Source organism: Microcebus murinus, chromosome 30 (genome assembly GCF_040939455.1).
Source record: "Microcebus murinus isolate Inina chromosome 30, M.murinus_Inina_mat1.0, whole genome shotgun sequence".
NCBI classification, from domain to species: domain Eukaryota; kingdom Metazoa; phylum Chordata; class Mammalia; order Primates; family Cheirogaleidae; genus Microcebus; species Microcebus murinus.
Genome location: NC_134133.1, coordinates 254,515 through 276,567, shown reverse-complemented (window position 1 = coordinate 276,567; position 22,053 = coordinate 254,515). Strand labels below are relative to the sequence as shown.

The 22,053-nt window shown below is 50.4% G+C and overlaps 1 protein-coding gene and 1 pseudogene across 1 annotated transcript; both read left to right on the top strand.

The window, feature by feature from the left end:
• Positions 1–4,223: 4,223 nt before the first annotated feature.
• On the top strand, positions 4,224–7,720 carry LOC142865597 (putative ribosome biogenesis protein RLP24 pseudogene; annotated as a pseudogene).
• An 8,402-nt stretch (positions 7,721–16,122) lies between these two features.
• On the top strand, positions 16,123–19,319 carry PROP1 (PROP paired-like homeobox 1). The gene is made up of 4 exons (XM_075998788.1): positions 16,123–16,241; positions 16,312–16,320; positions 17,338–17,521; positions 18,981–19,319. Exons 1-4 carry the CDS (start codon positions 16,123–16,125, stop codon positions 19,317–19,319), a joined length of 651 nt encoding a protein of 216 aa, XP_075854903.1.
• Positions 19,320–22,053: the final 2,734 nt, after the last annotated feature.

Sequence of the window (22,053 nt, the reverse complement as noted above, 5' to 3'; positions counted from 1 at the left end):
CTTTCTATTTATAGTAGAGACGGGGTCTCGCTCAGGCTGGTTTTGAACTCCTGACCTTGAGCAATCCGCCCGCCTCGGCCTCCCAGAGAGCTAGGATTACAGGCGTGAGCCACCGCGCCCGGCATCAACAGTCCTTTTAAGAGACAGGTGGCAGGATGTAGATCATGTGGAGACAGCGGGAGAGTCCTAGCATCTCGAGAGTTAACCGGCAAAACCCATGCCAAATTGCTAAGGTCTGAAGTCATCTTGCCACAATTTATAGCACAGGCTGCAGGTGGCAAGACCAGGCCAGGCTGTGTCCAGAGTGACGGAAGGAAGGTGTCCCCGGGAGAGGCTGACTGGCGTTGGAGGTGGAATCTGGGGTCGGGCTCGGCATCAAGGGCAACACACGGCGGCGTCCGTGCAGCGCCGTCCCTGCGCCCTGAGGAGCAGGTGTGCACGGCCCGGCCTCAACTCCCCGCCTTGGAGATGGAGTAGAAGGCGGGGGTGGAGCATCCAGCGAGATGCAATAGGCTCTTCCTGCGGTGCATAAACTGCGGAAAATTGGCTGTCAGTACCCAAACTCCACAACTCGCGAGCTGCTGGCGTGGATGTCACCCCCTTGCTGTCAGCGTCTGCTGGATGCCCCGACCACTGGGGCGACACCACGCCGTCTCCCGTCCTCAGGTGAGTCTGTGGAGGGGACGGAGACACGAGAGAGCAGCTGTCGGTCGTGAGGAGAGGCCGGGCCTCCTGTCATACCCCGCGGGGAGAGGAGAGAGGCTTCCTGCCCCCGCCACCCCCCGGCTCTGCAGAGACCGGGGATGCTTGCAGGATGGGGAGACCGTCATTTGGTTCTCTGCCTTGAAAGATGTCCCTTGAGCTAATGGACTTTTTTTTGAGACAGAGTCTCGCTTTGTCGCCCAGGCTAGAGTGAGTGCCGTGGCGTCAGCCTCGCTCACAGCAACCTCCAACTCCTGGGCTCAAGCGATCCTCCTGCCTCGGCCTCCCGAGTAGCTGGGACTACAGGCATGCGCCACCACGCCCGGCTCATTTTTTCTACATACATTAGTTGGCCAATTAATTTCTTTGTATTTATAGTAGAGACGGGGTCTCGCTCTTGCTCAGGCTGGTCTCTAACTCCTGACCTGGAGCGATCCTCCCGCCTCGGCCTCCCAGAGTGCTGGGATGACAGGCGTGAGCCGCCGCGCCCGGGCTGCTAATGGGCTTCTTGGCCAAACCTGGTTTTCCCTGAGCAAAGCAGAGGGAGCTGAGGGTGGGGTGACAGAGGGGCCCCTGTGTGCGTGCCAGGGCGCGACAAGGGCGTGAGCTGGCTGTCCCCGGGCAATGCACCTGGCAGGAGTGACACCTGTGAGGACAGGGAAGCCGCAGTGAGGCGCTGCCCCCTGCAGCTCACTCTCCATGCGCGAGGGGCTCTCCCGGGCGGGGGCCAGCGACAGCCCTCCCGGGAGTCCTCGGACACGAGCCCGTCTGTGTTCCTGCCCCGGCAGCCGGGGACAGCCAGACAAGCCGGGCAGCAAGGGCAGCAGGCGCCTCCCGGACCCCCCTCCTTCTCCTTGCAGCTCAGGAGAGGAGGAGGAAAGGATCGAATCATCAGGGGAATGCAAATCAAAACCACAATGAGCTATCACTTAACCCCAGTGAGAATGGCCTTTATCAAAAAATCTCCAAACAATAGATGCTGGCGTGGTTGCGGAGTGAGAGGAACACTCCTACACTGCTGGTGGGACTGCAAACTAGTTCAACCTCCGTGGAAAGCAATATGGAGATACCTCAAAGCGATACAAGTGAATCTACCATTGGATCCAGCAATCCCATTGCTGGGCATCTACCCAAAAGATCCAATGACACTCTACAAAAAAGACACCCGCACTCGAATGTTTATAGCAGCACAATTCATAATTGCAAGGCTGTGGAAACAGCCCAAGTGCCCATCAATCCAAGAATGGATTAATAAAATGTGGTATACGTACACCATGGAGTACTATTCAGCTCTAAGAAACAACGGTGATCTAGCACATCTTATATTTTCCTGGTTAGAGCTGGAACCCATACTACTAAGTGAAGTATCCCAAGAATGGAAAAACAAGCACCACATGGACTCACCAGCAAACTGGTATTAACTGAGCAGCACCTAAGTGGACACACAGGTACTACAGTAATAGGGTATTGGGCAGGGGGGAGGGGGGCGGGTATAGACATACATAATGAGTGAGATGTGCACCATCTGGGGGATGGTCATGCTGGAGACTCAGACTTGTGGGGGGAGGGGGGAAGGGCATTTATTGAAACCTTGAAATCTGTACCCCCATAATATGCCGAAATAAAAAAAAAAAAGAGGAAAGGAGAGAGGTGCCCCAGCCTCAACCCCCGTCCTCACCACCCATCCTCCGGCCGAGAAGCACGGCGGGATGCAGGGGCAGGAGAGCCTGCGGCTTTCGGGTGTCTCTGGCTGAGAGGGGTGTTTGTAATGTCTCAGGCTGAAAATGCTGGAATCTGGCCAGAACTTTTTTTTTTTTTTTTTTTTTTAGTGAAAGCTGCCAGGAGAAGATTAGTCGCTAGAAAACAAACGCTGTTATGTCCTGGTTTGTTATGTCCCCAACACACTGAGGTTCCCGGTGCGTGGGTCACACTGTAAATGCCTCTTACTCTGAGTGGACACTCGCCACTGGGCCTCCTTAGAGGCCCGGCCTCCTTAGAGGGAGGGGTCGCTCCTGCCAGCCCTCTTGGCAAGAACTTTCAGTTTCTGTAAATTTTTTTTTTTTTTTTTGAGACAGAACCTCACTCTGTCACCTGGGTAGAGTGCCGTGGCGTCAGCCTCGCTCACAGCAGCCTCCAACTCCTGGGCTCCAGCGATCCTCCTGCCTCAGCCTCCTCCCGAGTAGCTGGGACTACAGGCATGCGCCACCATGCCCGGCTAATTTTTTCTATATATTTTTAGTTGCCCAATTAATTTCTTTCTATTTTTAGTAGAGACGGGGTCTCACTGTTGTCCAGGCTGGTCTCGAACTCCCGACCTCGAGCGATCCGCCCGCCCTCGGCCTCCCAGAGTGCTAGGATTGCAGGCATGAGCTGCCGCGCCCGGCCTTGGTGTCTGTAACTTAGCCATGTTGAAGTCTGCTGTCCTGCTTGTGAGTCTGACCCGAGTGACGGTGGCAGAGACAGCTGACATATCTACGCCATTGAGTGTTCCTGGACCTTAAAACCAAGGCTCCTCAGGCCATGGACCCGGCCCCAGCCAGCCCCCTTCCGCACGGCTCTGCGGGGCACCCAAGTAGCCTACCTTGGGGCTCCTTCCTTGCGTGGCCACAGCCAAGGTGGCCAGACACAGAGAAGCGTGTGGTATAAAAGGTGGAGATGGGCCGGGCGTGGTGGCTCACGCCTGTAATCCCAGCACTCTGGGAGGCCAAGGCGGGCGGATTGTTCAAGGTCAGGAGTTCGAAACCAGCCTGAGCAAGAGCGAGACCCCGTCTCTACTATAAATAGAAAGAAATTAATTGGCCAACTGATATGTATATAAAAAATTAGCCGGGCATGGTGGCGCATGCCTGTAGTCCCAGCTACTCGGGAGGCTGAGGCAGAAGGATCGCTCGAGCCCAGGAGCTAGGCTGATGCCACGGCACTCACTCTAGCCTGGACAACAAAGGGAGACTCTGTCTCAAAAAAAAAAAAAGAAAGAAAAAGAGAAAAGGTGGAGATGAGGGGGAGCAGAGGGTGGTGGGGGACCGAGAGACTCTCTCTGGGTGGCGGAAGAGTGGCTCTGGGCTCTGAGCTTCCGGCCAGGCTTTTAGGAGTCTGCAGTCACTGATGCTTGCTCCACGAGCCCCGTTGCCTCCTTCCCTTCCCACTGCCCCCCTCCTGTCCCCACCATGCCGCCTGCCGGCCCGTCCTGCAGAGTTGCACGTCCTGATGGGGAGAAGGCTGCACACGGCAGACCAAGAGACGCCGCCCACTCCGATTGCGGTTAAACGCAAAGGGATTTAGTGGGTCTCTTTTCCCAAATGTCGGTCTATGCGTGCGGTGTTGGGGGCTGATTCTGGCGTTATTTCTTCAGACGTGGTTGCTGCCCTATGACTTGATAAGAGGTCTGAGTTGTTGCACGTGAGCAAAATGCTCCCGACTCCCACACGGAGGGCCCCCGGGGTGCGAGTCTGGAGGCCATGAGAACAAGAACGAGAAGAACTCTCCCAAAGAACCGGCCCCCGATTGATGGTGGGTAGTCAATGACGGGTAAGACTCCCCATGTGGGGGGCGACCTAAGACAGGCACAGCCGTGGGGGCCAGGGAGGAGCCGCCGCCTGGGATTGAGACCAGGAAGCACTTCAAACGGCTGCATTGTTTTATGTTGCCTATCTCATCTCGGCCTTCGCTTTTGAGCCCTGTCCGGCACCTTGACTTTAGTAGCCGTTTTGAGGTCTGAGGCCATGGGAAATTATTTCCCTTTTGATACGACTCTGGAATTGGCTGATATGCTCAGATGCTCATGTACAAGGAACTAACCTTGGGTCTTGGGGAGTATAAAAATAAAGCGACCGGTGCATTGGTCACTCGAGTCATTGTCATGTCCGTGTGCGTCTGTGTCGTTATTTTGTGTTCTGTGTCACCCCCGTCCTGTAATCGGGCCACGACAGCGCGTGCCCACGCGGGTCTCTCTGTGGCGGGGGTGGCCGTGCCCCACCGGCTTCCCCAGCCCTGCTTACCCGGCTGCAGTCCGCGGCTGTCTGATGTTGTCACAGACTCCCCATCTCTGTAGACCGGGCCCCGGACCCTGGACGGTGGGAGTTTCACAGCTGGGGCTGGGGATTGAGGCACCTGTTCTCACTGGAGGACAGACAGCCTGAGACCCTGTGGCTCCCCCGGGGCCAGGCTTGGATGATTGGGAGGAAATTAATAGGTTCGTCCATCCCTGGACATTGGGATTTCCATGGGGATCAGGGCGGAAATAGTTGCCAAGTTTGGGTGCCTCTAGGGTTGATTCCTCAGAAGGCCTCATTAGAGACACACATACTAAGTGTTTGTTGTTTGCATTCTGTCCGGGCACAGAAAATTGGAGTAGGAAAAACTCAGCTCTTGTGCAAATACTTGCTGCACAATCTTGGACGTTCAAGTTCCATTTTCTTTCTTTCTTTCTTTCTTTCTTTCTTTCTTTCTTTCTTTCTTTCTTTCTTTCTTTCTTTCTTTCTTTCTTTCTTTCTTTCTTTCTTTCTTTCTTTCTTTCTTTCTGAGACTCAGTCTCACCTTGTTGCCCAGGCTAGAGTGAGTGCCGTGGCGTCAGCCTCGCTCACAGCAACCTCAGACTCCTGGGCTCAAGCGATCCTCCTGCCTCAGCCTCCCGAGTAGCTGGGACTACAGGCATGCGCCACCATGCCCGGCTAATTTTTTTTTCTATATATATTGGTCAATTAATTTCTTTCTATTTATAGTAGAGACGGGGGGTCTCGCTCTTGCTCAGGCTGGTTTCGAACTCCTGACCTCGAGCGATCCTCCCGCCTCGGCCTCCCAGAGTGCTGGGATGGCAGGCGTGAGCCGCCGCGCCCGGCCTCAAGTTCCATTTTCTTAGCCTCTTCACTGTCTAGGAAAACGACAGAGGAATAGAGCAGGGGGTATACCTCATGACGATGAGATGTATCACAGACAAAAACATTCTAGCAGTTGAGAAACTGTATGGAAAATGTAAGAATCCCTAAACAGAAATGTGAAAACTCTTAGAAATACACGCAGAATTTTACTAAATCTATGCTTTTACTGGAATGCTTTGTTACCCATTTCTCCAGCTTAATCATCTTAGTAGTCCATAATCAATGGTGACGATGAGGGGTTTGAACCATGAAACAAAAAGTATGATCTAAGGCCGGGCGCGGTGGCTCACGCCTGTAATCCTAGCTCTTGGGAGGCCGAGGCGGGCGGATTGCTCAAGGTCAGGAGTTCGAAACCAGCCTGAGCAAGAGCGAGACCCCGTCTCTACTATAAATAGAAAGAAATTAATTGGCCAACTGATATATATATAAAAAATTAGCCGGGCATGGTGGTGCATGCCTGTAGTCCCAGCTACTCGGGAGGCTGAGGCAGGAGGATCGCTCGAGCCCAGGAGTTTGAGGTTGCTGTGAGCGAGGCTGACGCCACGGCACTCACTCTAGCCTGGGCAACAAAGAGAGACTCTGTCTCAAAAAAAAAAAAAAAAGTATGATCTAAGACTTTCAAGCAAATAAACAAATAGGCACATATATAATAACACACATATACACATCACTGTGTCTTACTTATGACACAATATAAACGTACATCTCTTAAACTCCAGGAATATTATTGATTGTAATAATCAATATTGATTGTATTAATCTAATCTTGTTGATTGTAATCTTATTGATTGTAATAAATCTAATCTTATTGATTGTAATAAAACCCTTAAAAATTCCCTGAAATATAGACTTTATAGATCACATTCTCTGGTCATAAAATTATAAAATTAGAACCCAACAATGATAATATAAAAAAAAAAAAAACATAGTTTTTGTTAGATCTTTAAAACTTGAAGTAGACTTTGTGTGCAGTGAAGCCCGTGCGTTTTGGCTGGCATTTTTCTATGAGCTCTTTTTTTTTTTTTTGAGACAGAGTCTTGCTTTGTCGCCTAGGCTAGAGTGAGTGCCGTGGCGTCAGCCTCGCTCACAGCAACCTCAGACTCCTGGGCTCAAGCGATCCTCCTGCCTCAGCCTCCCGAGTAGCTGGGACTACAGGCACGAGCCACCATGCCCGGCTGATTTTTATATTATATATATTAGTTGGCCAATTAATTTCTTTCTATTTTTTTTATGGTAGAGACGGGGTCTCGCTCAGGCTGGTTTCGAACTCCTGACCTCGAGCAATCCTCCCGCCTCGGCCTCCCAGAGTGCTGGGATGACAGGCGTGAGCCACCGCGCCCGGCCCTTCTATGAGCTTTGACGCACACGCCCAGTATTGTGAAGTCCATCAGTCAAGATATCAAACGATGCCACTTCTCTCAAGCTTGGCGTTTGGCCGGTGGGGACCAGGCGTGTGGAGAAGTGTTGTTTCTGTCGGGGCCAATCTACCCTGGCCACGGTATAATGTGTGTCTGCAACGATTGCAAGGTGTTCAGATTTTGTAAATACAAACGTCACAAAAACTTCGAAAAGAAGTGCAATCCTCGTAAGGTCAGGTGGACTAAAAAGCCTTCCGGAAAGCAACCGGTAAAGAGCTTACAGCGGACAATTCATTTGGAATTTGAAAAACGTAGAAATGAACCTGTCAAATACCAGAGAGAGCCATGCAATGAAACTATCGATGCAATGAAGAGAGTTGAAGAGATCAAACAGAAACGCCAAGCCACGTTTATACTGGACGGATTTGAAGAAAAATAAAGAGCTACAGAAAGTTCAGGACATCAGAGAGGTCCAACAAGACATCCATCTAATCCGAGCACCCCTGGCAGGTAAAGGCAAGCAGCTGGAAGAGAAGATGGCACAGCAATTACAACGGGATGGGGACACGGAAGATGCTTCTTGAAAATCTCACCGTAACCATTTCTATATGTACATTCGAAAGTGTCCATTGGAGACTAGAACTTCTAAGTTATTGGTTTAGTTTTCACACAACGTCACTCAAATGAAAGGTGATTAAAAATGTATTTCCTACATGTTTTGCTGTCTGCAAAACATCAGGGGGTATGGATGTTAGATTGCATCTCAGTGTTAAGCCCTCACTGACAGATCTGCTTATGGAAATTGTGGAAATTCCGTTTGTAAATACAGAAGTGAATTGTGGACAGAACGGTGATGCGATTTGGATAATGGCACTAGACGGCATTCATATATAACTTGGGACAAAAATTCTGGCTTGGCCGGGCGCGGTGGCTCACGCCTGTAATCCTAGCTCTCTGGGAGGCCGAGGCGGGCGGATTGCTCGAGGTCAGAAGTTCGAAACCAGCCTGAGCAGGAGCGAGACCCCGTCTCTACTATAAATAGAAAGAAATTAATTGGCCAACTAATATATATATATACAAAAAATTAGCCGGGCATGGTGGTGAATGCCTGTAGTCCCAGCTACTTGGGAGGCTGAGGCAGCAGGATTGCTTGAGCCAGGAGTTTGAGGTTGCTGTGAGCTAGGCTGACTCCACGGCACTCACTCTAGCCTGGGCAATAAAGTGAGACTCTGTCTCAAAAAAAAAAAAAAAAAAAAAAAAAAAATTCTGGCTAGCGATAAGTAAAATAAAATTTTCTTCGCAGTAAAATGGTCTTTATTAATGTTATGGAAGGGGAGTAACAACAAGGAACTAACAATTTGCGGCTATCAGCTTCAAATGCTATCTTTTATTTGGATCAGTATTGCCTGTTTTGAGTTATTAGCGCCTTACAAGAAGAGCATACTGGCCTCATCTTGTGAACCCTAAGCACACTGAACTGTTTTGGCCTGGTTTAACTATGGATGTTGAGGATGAAAGCTGAATAATCTTTGCCTGAAACGGCACTGTATAATTTCCACCTTGGAGAATACTCAGTCCCAACTTATGATTCCTGGGACAACAAGCTTTGTTTTTCTAGCTCAGCAGTGATCTAAAAGCAGAGGAATCCCAGAGTGCCTTTTAAAATTTTTTTTTGGTGTGAATTTTCTGTATAAAAGCTCCTAATTGTTTTTTCAAAGTAGAGTTTATGGGTAGAACATCTGTCCATTAGTTGCACCTAAAATAGAACCATTTTTTTAAAAGTAAAAAAATACATATATATATCAAACAGCTCAATCACCCCCCAAAAAAATTTCCCTGGGGCCCCTTTGTAGTTAACCCTTTGTAGTTAGCCCCTATCCAAACCCCAGCCTCTAGCAATCACTGGTCACTAGCGTGGGTGTCACCAGTGTGCTCTGCTCATTTTTATCGCCCAGTAGTATTTAGTTGTTTTGTTGAACCACCATTTGTTCATCCATCCATCCGCTTGTTCAAGGAGATTTGAGCTGTTCCCAGGTTGATGGATTATGAATAAAATTGCTACGACCATTTGCATACAGGGTTTTGTAAACATAACTTTTTATTTTGCTTGGTTAGATGCCTAGGAGTTTGACCGCTGGGTCCCGTGGACTGAATGTTTGTATCCCCTACAATTCGTATGTTGAAGCCCTGACTCCCGGGGCGGCTGTATCTGGAGCTGGAGCTCTTTATAATTAAGGTTAAATGAGGCCATGAGGGTGTGGACCTGACCCAGCAGAATTAGTGTCCTTATAAGAAGAGACGCCAGAGCTCACTCTCTTCTCTCTGTTGGGGCAGGCACAAGGAAAGGCCACCTGAGGACACAGCGGAAATTTCGGCAGCCAACCCCAAGCCAAAGGGGGACAGCCCTTGCCAGAAACAGAATGGGCCAGAACCTTGACCTTGCACTTCTAGCCTCCAGAAGCGGCTGTAGCCACTGCGCCCAGCCTCTTCAAGTGTTTTGATTTAACTTGTGATAAGTCTACTCATCATTTTGACTTCTTACCAATATTAATTGATAACTGCTTACCAAGCAGTCGACTTCTTACCAATATTAATTCTTGCAATCCATAAACATTATACATCTTTCCATTGATTTAGGACTTCTTTCTCTTTTTTTCAAAAATATTTTGTAGCTTTCAGCATACTTTGCACACATTTTCTTATATTTCATTTTTTTTTTTTTAGTTTAGGGTTTCAACATATTTATATTTCATTTTTTATGATTTTTTTTTTAAGATCAAGATCAGAGATGTTTTAATGGCACTATATAAAAAGTATACCCAAGTCTGAAGTTATAAATCAAAAAGTTTCATATTTTTAGCAGCAGAAAAGGTGATATTCATTAATTTAAGGTTTTTAGTTTTTCAATAGTTTCAGCAATTTTCCCAAAACAGATTTATGAGTTGTAAGGTGATCACTTTATAGCTTCTTCTCATCTTTGACATTATTGCTTACATTGTGTAAAAACTATAGTAACTGCTTTTAATAAACTTAACAATGTCTAAAAAATATTTTGGAACAAGTACAATGTATCGCTGTCATATGGAATTTTGTAAACAATCTTACTTGGGTTAAGAATGTAGCCTCAACAGAGAATTATTTATTTTGTCCAAAACAGCACAATAAAAACACCTCCAACAATACATAAACCTATATCTAAAATATAGAATATCTCCAATATTTTTCCTTTATATGGTAGCACACCAGTATATGCAAGAAAACATACTGTTGATGGGGTAAGGGGAAAACTGACTTGGGCAATGACATAGTGAATCAGGCATTAACATTCAAAGACCAGGTAAACATCAATTTTAGTCAGAAAAGCAGTATTTAAAAGGTTCCTATGAAGCTGAGATTTACATACTTCATTCTCCATTCCTGGTCATTTCACCCACAGCCTGACTATTCTCAATCATGCTTCTTGGCCTTTGCAGTGGTGCTAAAAGGTATAGGGGATGCCTCTCTCAGTACCAAATTTTCACCATTAAAAATCATAACAGAAATATGATTCTTTTTATTTCAGCATATTATGGGGATACAAATGTTTAGGTTACATATATTGCCCTTGCCCCACCCCACCCCCCTCGAAATCAGAGCTTCAAGCGTGTCCATCCCCCAGACGGTGCACATCTCACTCATTATGTGCGTATACACCCGTCCCCTCCTCCCCCCTCACCTGCCCGACACCTGATAAATGCTATTCCTGTATGTGCACTTAGGTGTTGATCAGTGAAACCAATTTTCTGGTGAGTCCATGTGGTGCTTATTTTTTTCCATTCTTGGGATACTTCCCATAGTAGAATGGGCTGCAGCTCTATCCAGGAATAATACAAGAGCATTGTTTTAGCAAAATTAGCATTGTTTTAATAGCGAAATTATGTCAGCAATTTATATGGCTGCTGATAGGAGAGTAGTAAGTAAATGGTGGTGTTTCCGTCTGGTAGAACACTGGGCGGACTTTAAAAAGTGTCAGAAATACTAGAAGGTCTAAGTGTCTTTGGGAGGCTAGCCCGCCCTGTGAGCCAGAGTACCTTGGGACATTAAGATTACCCTCTAGGGTCAAGTAACCTAGAAGGCAGGATGTTCATATGCTCAGAGTAAACAAGGTTTGATGTTGTCCAGGGGAATCAACGTGTCTTTACAGAGACCCGATTCACTGGGGTTTCAGGGGGTCCTCATGTGGTCAGATTGGTACCCTGTGGGTTCACTTTGCCTCGGGATGATAAGCATGCCCATGTAGGTTCCAAGTGTCTTGTAGGATTAGGATGTTTAAAATGGTCAGAGTGGGCCGGGCGCGGTGGCTCACGCCTGTCATCCTAGCTCTCTGGGAGGCCGAGGCGGGCGGATCGCTCGAGGTCAGGAGTTCAAAACCAGCCTGAGCAAGAGTGAGACCCCGTCTCTACTATAAATAGAAAGAAATTAATTGGCCAACTAATATATATAGAAAAAATTAGCCGGGCATGGTGGCGCATGCCTGTAATCCCAGCTACTTGGGAGGCTGAGGTAGAAGGATTGCTTGAGCCCAGGAGTTGGAGGTTGCTGTGAGCTAGGCTGATGCCACGGCAACAAAGCCTAGGCAACAAAGCCAGACTCTGTCTCAAAAAAAAAAAAAAAATGGTCAGAGTGCCCTGGGGGAACTGGGTGTTTAGAGGATCCAAAAGGACCATACAGGATCAGATGAGCCTGAAAGGTGAAAGTCGGAGAGGCTGGGAGACTTGGAGCATCTTGGGAAGGCGGGGATATTGCAGAGACACAGTGTCACCGGAGGCAGGCGTTCTGGGTCTACAGGTGTTTTTAACATGTCACAACACTTTCAAAGTGTCCAACATCAGTAACTCCAAGGTAAGAGCATCCTGGAAAATCAAATTGTTTTCACAGAGTTGGGGTGCTTTGGAGGTTGCTCTTGCTGGATGATTCAGAGACCCCTGGATGTTGTGGAAGTGCAGAGCTATCAATATGTTCAAGGAGGTCAGCACATCCCTTCGTTATCTGAATGCATGAAAATCGTATGTGCTAAGGAGAGCAAAGTTTTCCAGAGATCAGGTAGTCCTTGAGAGTTTGGATAGATTTGAACGGACCCGTCATGGAGTACAGTGTCAATATATCCTTGTACAATCAGAGTACTTTCAGGAATCAGAGGGTTATGGAGGGGTGGAGTACGGTAGGTGGGGTGAGAGTCTCAAAGAAGTCAAGATATTTGACAGTCCAGGGGATATTATGTATTTTACATAGGAGGTCTTGTAAGGAATGGTTCCCTTCTGAGGCCGATTTCTGGAGGGTTAGAATGATCACCTTGTGTGGCTGGGCTCAACGGCTCACACTTATACTCTCAATGACTTGGGAGGCTGAAGCAGGAGGATCACTTGAGCCCAGAAGTTTGAGGCTGCAGTGAACTATGATGGCACCACTACAATCCAGCCCGGGTGACAGAGCAAGACTGCTTCAAATAAAGAGAATTAACAGTATTATTTTTATTTGGGCCAGAGTCTCACTCTGTTGCCCGGGCTAGAGTGCCGTGGCATCAGCCTCGCTCACAGCAACCTCCAACTCCTGGGCTCAAGCTATCCTCCTGCCTCAGCCTCCCGAGTAGCTGGGACTACAGGCATGCGCCACCATGCCCGGCTAATTTTTTCTATGTTTTTAGTTGGCCAATTAATTCCTATTTTTAGTAGAGACGGAGTCTCGCTCTTGCTCAGGCTGGTTTCGAACTCCTGACCTTGAGCAATCCGCCCGCCTCGGCCTCCCAGAGTGCTGGGATTACAGGCGTGAGCCACCGCGCCCAGCCCGGGCTAGTTTCTTTGCAATGTCAGAGCGTCCTAGAACAATCTCACTTCCCTGGAGGGATGGACAGAGTTCTCTTGCAGAGCCAGGGCATCTGAGGCAGCTCCCCTATGGATCCCAACTGAATGGATGCTACTGGGTCCTGCTAGCTTAGGGCTGCCATTGGGTCCAGAGACCTCTAGGAGGTCACAGGATATCCTGAGGTAGAAGAGCAAGGATTGTTGTCTTGAAGCAGTATTTCTCACCTTTACTGTGGTTATGGAATGAATGTTTGTATCCTCCCAGAATTCTGGAGGATCACTAGAGCCCAGAAGTTTGAGGCTGCGGTGAGCTATGATGGCACCACTACAATCCAGCCTGGGTGACAGAGCAGGACTGTTTCAAATAAAGAGAATTAAAAGTATTATTTGTTTTTTTGAGACAGAGTCTCACTCCGTTGCCTGGGCTAGAGTGCCGTGGCATCAGCCTCTCTTACAGCAACCTCCAACTCCTGGGCTCAAGCCATCCTCCTGCCTCAGCCTCCCGAGCTGCTGGGACTACAGGCATGCACCACCATGCCCGGCTAATTTTTTCTATATATATATTAGTTGGCCAATTAATTTCTTTCTATTTATAGTAGAGATGGGGTCTCACTCTTGCTCAGGCTGGTCATGGCACTCTCACCCGGGAAAAGAGTGAGACTCTGTCTAAAAAAAAAAAAAAATGCATATGTTGAAGCCCTAACCCCCAGTGTGATGGCATTTGGAGGTGGGGCCTTTGAGAGGTAATTAGGTTTAGATGAGGTTATAAGCATGAGGCCCCAGGATGGGATTAGTGTCCTTATAAGAAGAGGCAGAGAGTCCAGAGCTGGTTCTTTTTCTGCCAGGTGAAGACACAACGAGGAGGTGCCCATCTGCAAGCCAGGAAGAGAGCCCTCCCCAGGGAGGCAAACAGGCCATCCCTGTGATCTTGGACTTCCCAGCCTCCAGAACCATGAGAAATAAATGTCTATTGTTTAAGCCACCCAGAGTACAGTACTTTGTTATAGCAGCCTAGGCTGCCCAAGATAAACATGCACTCAGTTCTCCTGGGGAGCTTGCTATAATGCAGATTCCAATTCAGGAGGATGAAGGTGGGGCCCAGGATTCTGCATTTCTAACAAGCTGCCAGGTGCCACGGCCGCTGATCCGTGAACCACATTGTAAGCATCAAGACCATAAAGGAAGGCCGGGCACGGTGGCTCACACCTGTAATCCTAGCACTCTGGGAGGTTGAGGAGGGAGGATCATTTGAGTTCAGTTCAAGATCAGCGTGAGCAAGAGCGAGATCCCTTCTCTACTCAAAATAGAAAGAAATTAGCTGGACAATTAAAAATATACAGGAAAAATTAGCCAGGCATGGTGTTCACCTGTAGTCCCAGCTACTAGGGAGGCTGAGGCAGGAGGATCGCTTGAACCCAGGAGTTTGAGGTTGCTGTGAGCTAGGCTGACGCCACGGCACTCTCACCTGGGCAACAGAGTGAGACTGTCTAAAAAAAAAAAAAGACCATAAAAGATTATGATTTTTCCTGCTTGAATTGTCTGAGTATTTTTAAAGGATGTGTATGGTGTTGGGGGTGGTGGCACATGCCTGTAGTCCCAGCTACTGGGGAGGCTGAGGCAGGAGGATCGCTTGAGCCCAAGAGTTGGAGGTTGCTGAGTCATGATCATGCCACCACACTCCAGCCTGGGCAAGAGAGTGAGATCCCATGTTAAAAAAGAAAAGAGGCCGGGCGCGGTGGCTCACGCCTGTAATCCTAGCACTCTGGGAGGCCGAGGCGGGCGGATTGCTCGAGGTCAGGAGTTCGAGACCACCCTGAGCAAGAGTGAGACCCCGTCTCTACTAAAAATAGAAAGAAATTAATTGACCAACTAAAAAATATATATATAAAAATTAGCCAGGCATGGTGGTGCGTGCCTGTAATCCCAGCTACTCGGGAGGCTGAGGCAGGAGGATCCCTTGAGCCCAGGAGATTGAGGTTGCTGTGAGTGAGGCTGACGCCACGGCACTCACTCTAGCCTGGGCAACAAAGTGAGACTCTGCCTAAAAAAGAAAGAAAAGAAAAGAAGAGGAAAGGAACAAAGGAAAAGCAAAGGATGTGTGTGGCGGGGTTGGCGTGACCTTGGGGATCAGACTGTCCTATGGGCACAGTGTGTTCCAAGAGGGTTAGCATGTCCCCATCAGGTGAGCATGTCCTGAGAGCTTGAAGTGTTCTGGGTGCAGGAGTATCCCTAGGTTTCAGGGTGCCCTGGAAGGCCCTAAGGTCCTGAGCTGTCGGGGGTGTCCTTAAAGGGTCAGGGTGTGCTGGGCGTGTCAGAATGTACTTCCCGGGTCTAAGGAACCTCGAGAGGCAGAGTACTGTGGGGTCAGGTTGTCCTTGAAGAATTAGCATGTTGGGACATCATGCAAATCACAGTCTCATTCTGAGTCCTGAAGCCCGGGGTAGGTGGGGAGTCAGGATGCCCCTGGGATTCAGACGCTCTTGCTGGGCACGGTTTTCTGAAGGTCCGAGTGACCTCGGAAGATCATGCTGTTCGGGGGTTTCCGGGTGAAGGAAGAGGTGATGTTTGTGAGGGAGGAAACCAGAGGGTACTGGAGAATCATTCTACAGTTGGGTTTAGGTTGTCCTGCAGGGTGGCTGGTATAGTCCGATATATCAGGATGTCTGGGAAGGAACAACATGCACTTGTGACTTTTTGGGTTTTGGTTTTCTGGAAACAGGTCCTTGGGCGTCATCCCATGCTGAGATGCTGGGCAGGTCCTGCTCCTGGCCACCCCCTCCCTCCGCACCGTGGGGTTCTAAGGAGGGGGTCTTGGAAGGAATGCACTTTTTCTTCCTTCCCCTGCCCGCTCCTGGGAAGGGATTTAACAGGACAAAAGAGCCTGGTCCTCTGGGAACACGAGCTCTTGGCCCTGGTCCCCGGACCCTCTGACAGAACACCTTCCCTCATCCGGCTTGTGATCCTCCCCTGAGCAAGGGGGCTCCGGGGACCGGGGAATGATTGGAGGGGCCCACGGGGGCGAGGAGGAGGAGGCCGCTCCTCCAAGACTCGGGGGGAAAGACGGGTGGAGAGAAGGGGCGGAGAAGAGTAGAGACAGAAACAGAGACACAGGTGAGGCCCAGACAGAGGATGGGACGGCGCTCACGCTAAGGAATGGGCGGTTAGGAGACAGGCGGAAAACAAGGAGAGGCGGTGGGAAGACAGGGGACACCTGCCTGTGTCTACACACACATCGGAGCCAGGCTGGTGCACAGACAGAGGTGAGACGGCAGAAGTAGAGAGACCGACCTGGCATCAGAGTCAGGGACAGGGCACCCCGGACGTCTTTGGTGCCTGTCGCTAGCCATGGAAGCGGAAGGGAGGAGTCAGCAGGGAAAGCCAGAAAAGGGGCCAGTTTGCACCAGCCTCTCGCCCGAGACCTGCCTGGCGGCCGGGACTCTGCCCTCCAGGACGATGGCGGGTGAGTGTGTCCCTGGGCTGGGTGAGTGTGTCCCTGGGCTGCAGTCGGGCCTCGGGCAGGCAGCCCGAGGGGAGGGGAGTGCGGCTCAGTGCCTAGGCTCCGGGGCAATGCTGTGCCTTGAGGAAGGTTAGACGTTAAATCCTAGCATGCTAGAACGGTGGGAACCTCACCAAGGGCGGGGCGGTAGGACCCATTGTCACCACGGGAGGGCCAGGGTCACAGCTGGTGTCTGTCCCCTCACTCCTGACCCCCCCAAGCTCCTCAGCCCAGGGCACTGCCTTCTCGGCGGAGGGAGCAGGGGGCCAGGGCTTTGGGGCTCCGTGGAGGCGCCCCCACAGTGCACGGTGAGCCCCGCTGGGCGCCACGCCCTCCGGTCCCCATGGGGATGCTGCCTCAGCCCCAGACATCTCCTTTCTCAGTGTGCTGAGCCTTCCAGGTGTCTCCTCTGCCCTCCCTGTCCTCTCCCTCCGCGGGCTCTCAGACTAATTAGTGCGGGGGGCTTACTGAGCCTGCGGGGAGGGAAAGACCAGCCTTTCCCACGAGCTCAGGTTCCCGCAGCAGCCCGGCGGCCAGGGCCAGGCAGGGTTAGGGGAGAGAATGGAGAGCAAGCGAGGGGAGGGTGTGTCAGGGCAGAAGAGGAGGAATGCTCCGTCTTCCCAGGTGAGGGTGCAGGAGGATGGGAGGCGCAAGGCGAACGCACACCCTAACAGAGGGCACGGGAAACGGGGCTCTTCCCTGGTTGCCGGGGTGGGTGGGTGCAGACCCCGGAGCCCAGGGCGAGCTGAGAGGTGGAGGGCACCCGGAGGGGCAGGTGTCTGCAGGTGCATGCAGCAGACAGCGGGCACTCGGTGGGGTTGCCAGGTGGGCGTGATGAGTGCCCGGGACGGGAAGGAGTCTGAGGCTGTCTGTGCTTGTGGCAGCACAGCCTGGTGTTGGGGGCTCAGAGGGGACACAGGGGTGCAGGGGGCGGCTGAGCAAGGTGCAGAAACAAGGGTTGCGAGTGCTGGGGGTGCCTGGCGGGGGTTCCTGGTGAGCCCTGGAAGCGACTCCTTCCACTTCTCCCTTCCTCCCTCCCCAGCCACTGCTGCTCAGCCCTGCAGGAGGCCGAGGCTCTGCCCGCAGGGAGCCCAGAGGGGCCGGCAGCCCTCCCGCCGCCACCGCACCAACTTCAGCCCCGGGCAGCTGGAGCAGCTGGAGTCCGCCTTCGGGAGGAACCAGTACCCCGACATCTGGGCACGGGAGGGGCTCGCCCAGGACACCGGCCTCAGCGAGGCCAGAATCCAGGTGATGCCCCGGCGTCCCTCCTTCCCTTGGAAAGCAACGCAGGCTTCTTTGGTGCCAGGGGGGCCTGACTGGCTGCGGGTGCACTGTCATGTAGCGTCAGACGTTAGACCCTGACCTGAATCCTTGCCAGGATACAAGCCTCATCTAAGCTCCACATAACCTCCTCTGCATCACGGATATCATCTGAGTTCAACCCAAGCTCTAACTTGGATTTCAGCGCCGACCCCAAGCTTTTAGTAGCGATGTGCATTTAGGCCGGGCGCGGTGGCTCACGCCTGTACTCCCAGCACTCTGGGAGGCCGAGGCGGGAGGATCGCTCGAGGTCGGGAGTTTGAGACCAGCCTGAGCAAGAGCGAAACCCGATGTCTACTAAAAATAGAAAGAAATTAATTGGCCAACTAAATATATATAGAAAAAAACTAAGCCGGGCATGGTGGCACATGCCTGGAGTCCCAGCTACTCGGGAGGCTGAGGCAGGAGGATGACTTGAGCCCAGGAGTTGGAGGTTGCTGTGAGCGAGGCTGACGCCACGGCACTCACTCTAGCCCGGGCAACAGAGTGAGACTCCATCTCAAAAAAAAAAGAAATAGTGACATGCATTCCAGCAGAAATTCAGTGCTAACTGTTCACAGACATACCTAACCTTGTCCCTAACCATAGCCTTGAAACTCAACCAGCCTGCTGCCCCTGGTCCTAGCCACAGAGTTAAAACAGCCTTGAGTAAAATAAAACCCTACTCTAAAAATCCAAGCTTCTCTACAATAGTTAAATGTATCCGAAGTCTTAATTTCTAAACCTAACGCTACGGGGAAATTTCCCATTCTCTGGGGAGGGGGAAAAATGTCATCATTTATCATTATTTATCTCTTTCTTTTTGCAAGTTGACTTTTTTTTTTTGAGACAGAGTCTCGCTTTTGTTGCCTAGGCTAGAGTGAGTGCCGTGGCATCAGCCTCACAGCAACCTCAAATTCCTGGGCTCAAGCGATCCTCCTGCCTCAGCCTCCCGAGTAGCTGGGACTACAGGCATGCGCCACCACGCCCGGCTAATTTTTTCTATATATATATATATATATATATTAGTTGGCCAATTAATTTCTTTCTATTTGTAGTAGAGACGGGGGTCTCGCTCTTGCTCAGGCTGGTCTCAAACTCCTGATCTCGAGCGATCCTCCCACCTCGGCCTCCCAGAGAGCTAGGATTACAGGCGTGAGCCACCGCGCCCGGCCGCAAGTTGACCTTTTCTTACTTACTCAGTGTTGCAGAAACCGGACAAACGTAGTGGTGGGTTGGGAGTGAGGGTGTGGGTGTCACTTTGCGGGAAGATGGGGCTCAGCCGAGCCCGAGGCACTCTGGGAGAGGCTCGCCCCTGCACCTGTACCTCCTGTCCTTGGAGGAGAGGGGTGCTGCCGCGGCCTCTTTGAGACCTGGGTCTGACGCGGCTCTTCTCCCCCTTCCCCAGGTCTGGTTCCAGAACCGCAGAGCCAAGCAGAGGAAGCACGAGCGGTCTTTGCTCCAGCCACTGGCCCATCTGGCTCCTGCCGCCTTCTCTGGTTTCTTACCCGAGTCCCCTGCCTGCCCCTACTCCTACACAACGCCTCCTCCACCAGTGCCCTACCTCCCTCACCCCTACAACCACGCCCTTCCCTCCCAGCCGCCCCCAGGTGGCTCTTTTGTTCTTCCACACCAGCCTGAGGACTGGTACGCCACCCTGCACCCCACCCCCGCTGGTCACTTGCCCTGTCCCCCACCCCCACCCATGCTTCCCCTCAGCCTTGAGCCACCAAAGTCCTGGAACTAAGATCAGACGAGTGCTGATAAGGTGATCCGTGGCCCTAAGGTGGCCCTCGTGAAACACTAAGTTCCTGGGGGGCTTCCCTTCCTTCTAAGGCTGCAGCAGAAATACAGTGCAGGCCAGCTCAGTAACTGGCAATTAAAAAAAAAAAAAAACAGAAGATAGGCCGGGCGAGGTGGCTCACACCTGTGATCCCGGCACTCTGGGAGGCCGAGGCGTGAGGATCAGTTGAGCTCAGGAGTTTGAAACCAGCCTGAGCAAGAGGGAGACCCCGTCTCTACTAAAATTAGAAAAAAATTATCTGGGCAACTACAAACAGAAAAAAAAATTAGCCAGGTGTGGTGTCACGTGCCTGTAGTCCCAGCTACTCGGGAGGCTGAGGCAGGAGGATCGCTTGAGCCCAGGATGGAGGTTGCTGCAAGCGAGGCTGACGCCACGGCACTCACTCTAGCCTGGGGCAACAGAGTGAGACTCTGTCTTAAAAAAAAAAAAGGAAGATAAATTCTCACTGAGGTGATTAATGGAGAGAATTTAAGGTGACGAACTACCTAGAAGACACAGGTAAAAACGCCTCCGTGGAGGCGGACTGGGGAGACCCGCGTGGACGCAGGGCAGATCCCAGGGCCTGGGACTCGAGGGGCTTCATTCACAGAGATGAGGACTGAAGAACTCCACGCCGGCTCTGTCTAGCTGACTTCACTAGGCTTTTGATTGGCAGCCTACCCTGTACCTCGCCCGCCTGTCGCCCACACCCCAATCGAGTCCCTAAACCCTTGTTCCTTCTGTCCTAGCAACCTCTCTCAGCTTGCTCCTCTCCTGTCCACCCCAGCGAACATTTGCTTTCTCTGGGCCCACACACTCTGACTTACCGCCCTCATCAATTCCACTAGCTCTCGTCTTCCCTGCTTCCAAGAGACCTCTGCAAATCTGAACCTCAAGAAATGGCTCTCCAATGTCTTATAAAAAAAAAAGACATAGGCCGGGCGCGGTGGCTCACGCCTGTAATCCTAGCTCTCTGGGAGGCCGAGGCGGGAGGATCGTTTGAGTTCAGGAGTTCGAAACCAACCTGAGCAAGAGCGAGACCCCGTCTCTACTATAAATAGAAAAATTAATTGGCCAACTAATATATAATAGAAAAAATTAGCCGGGCATGGTGGCGCATGCCTGTAGTCCCAGCTACTCGTGAGGCTGAGGCAGGAGGATCGCTTGAGCCCAGGAGTTTGAGGTTGCTGTGAGCTAGGCTGATGCCACGGCACTCACTGTAGCCTGGGCAACAAAGCGAGACTCTGTCTCAAAAAAAAAAAAAAAAAAAAAAGACATAAACAAGATCCGATCAGCTTGGCCTGTGGGAGTCTCCGCCATCTATCTGCCTTCCAACTAACTTAAGTCAGGAGCATGTTTTAATAGATGTGGTCTCTGATAGAGGAGAAACCACGCAATGCAGGGCAAACTTTTCCAAGACCAAAAAACCAACCTGAGGCTCATAAAAGGTCATTTCCAGAAAAGGACTTCCCTTTCATGGGACATTCCTTGGTTTGAATCTTTCCAAAAGTAACACGATGTAGACTAGCTGGTGATACCATTGTTGTTCCATGTTGCCTATAACGTACTTATTTTATTCATAATTCACTTATTTATATGTAGGCCTACCTCCCGTATTGGGAAGTCCACAGAGGAATCCTTAGTAAACCAGCCTTAGAGATGGACACTCACGTTGTTTGTAGTTTATATATATATATATATATATGTGTGTGTGTATATATATATATATTTTTCTTTTTTTTTTTTCAAAACAGAGTCTCACTCTATTGCCCGGGCTAGAGTGCTGTGGCGTCAGCCTCACTCACAGCAACCTCAAACTCCTGGGTCCAGGTGATCCTCTGCCCTCAGCCTCCCAAGTAGCTGGCACTACAGGCATGCGCCACCATGCCCGACTAATTTTTTCTATATATTTTTAGTTAATTTCTTTCTATATTTATAGTAGAGACGGGGGTCTCGCTCTTGCTCAGGCTGATTTCGAACTCCTGACCTCGAGCGATCCTCCCGCCTCGGCCTCCCAGAGTACTAGGATTACAGACGTGAGCCAAGTAGTTTTTATATATATTATTTTAAAAACCTCAAGTTAAACTTCTGTGTTACACATTTTCACACCTATCTAATTCTCTCCTTGGGCCAGACTGCCTTCTAGAAAGATCATACTAGCTTGCATTCCACCAAAGGTACCTGAGTGTTGGTTTTAGCACGCCCTTCCTGACCTTTACCATTTTTGACAATTTGTTAACCGAGAGTGATCTCTCCCTGTTGCTTATTTCAATTTTATTTTTTTAGAGACAGGGTCTTGCTCTGTTGCCCAGGCTGGAGTGCAGTGGCACAATCATAGCTCCCTGTAACCTTGAACTCCTGAGCTCAAGAGATCTTCCTGCCTCAGCCTCCCAAGCAGCCGGAACTTACATGTGCACACCACCACACCTAGCTAATTTAAACAAAAAAATTTTTTAAAATGGGGTCTTACATTGTTGCCCAGCCTAGTCTCAAACTCCTAGCTTCAAGCAATTCTCCCACCTCTGCCTCCCAAAGTGCTGGGATTATAGGCATGAGCCACTGTGCCCAGACATTGTTTATTTTAAAATTTTCATTAATCAGTGAGAGTTGAATTAGTTTCGTGCTTATGGGCAATTTTCATTTTTCCTTTACTGCATTGCTTCTGAGTTATTTGTGTATTTTTATACTGAAATAGTCA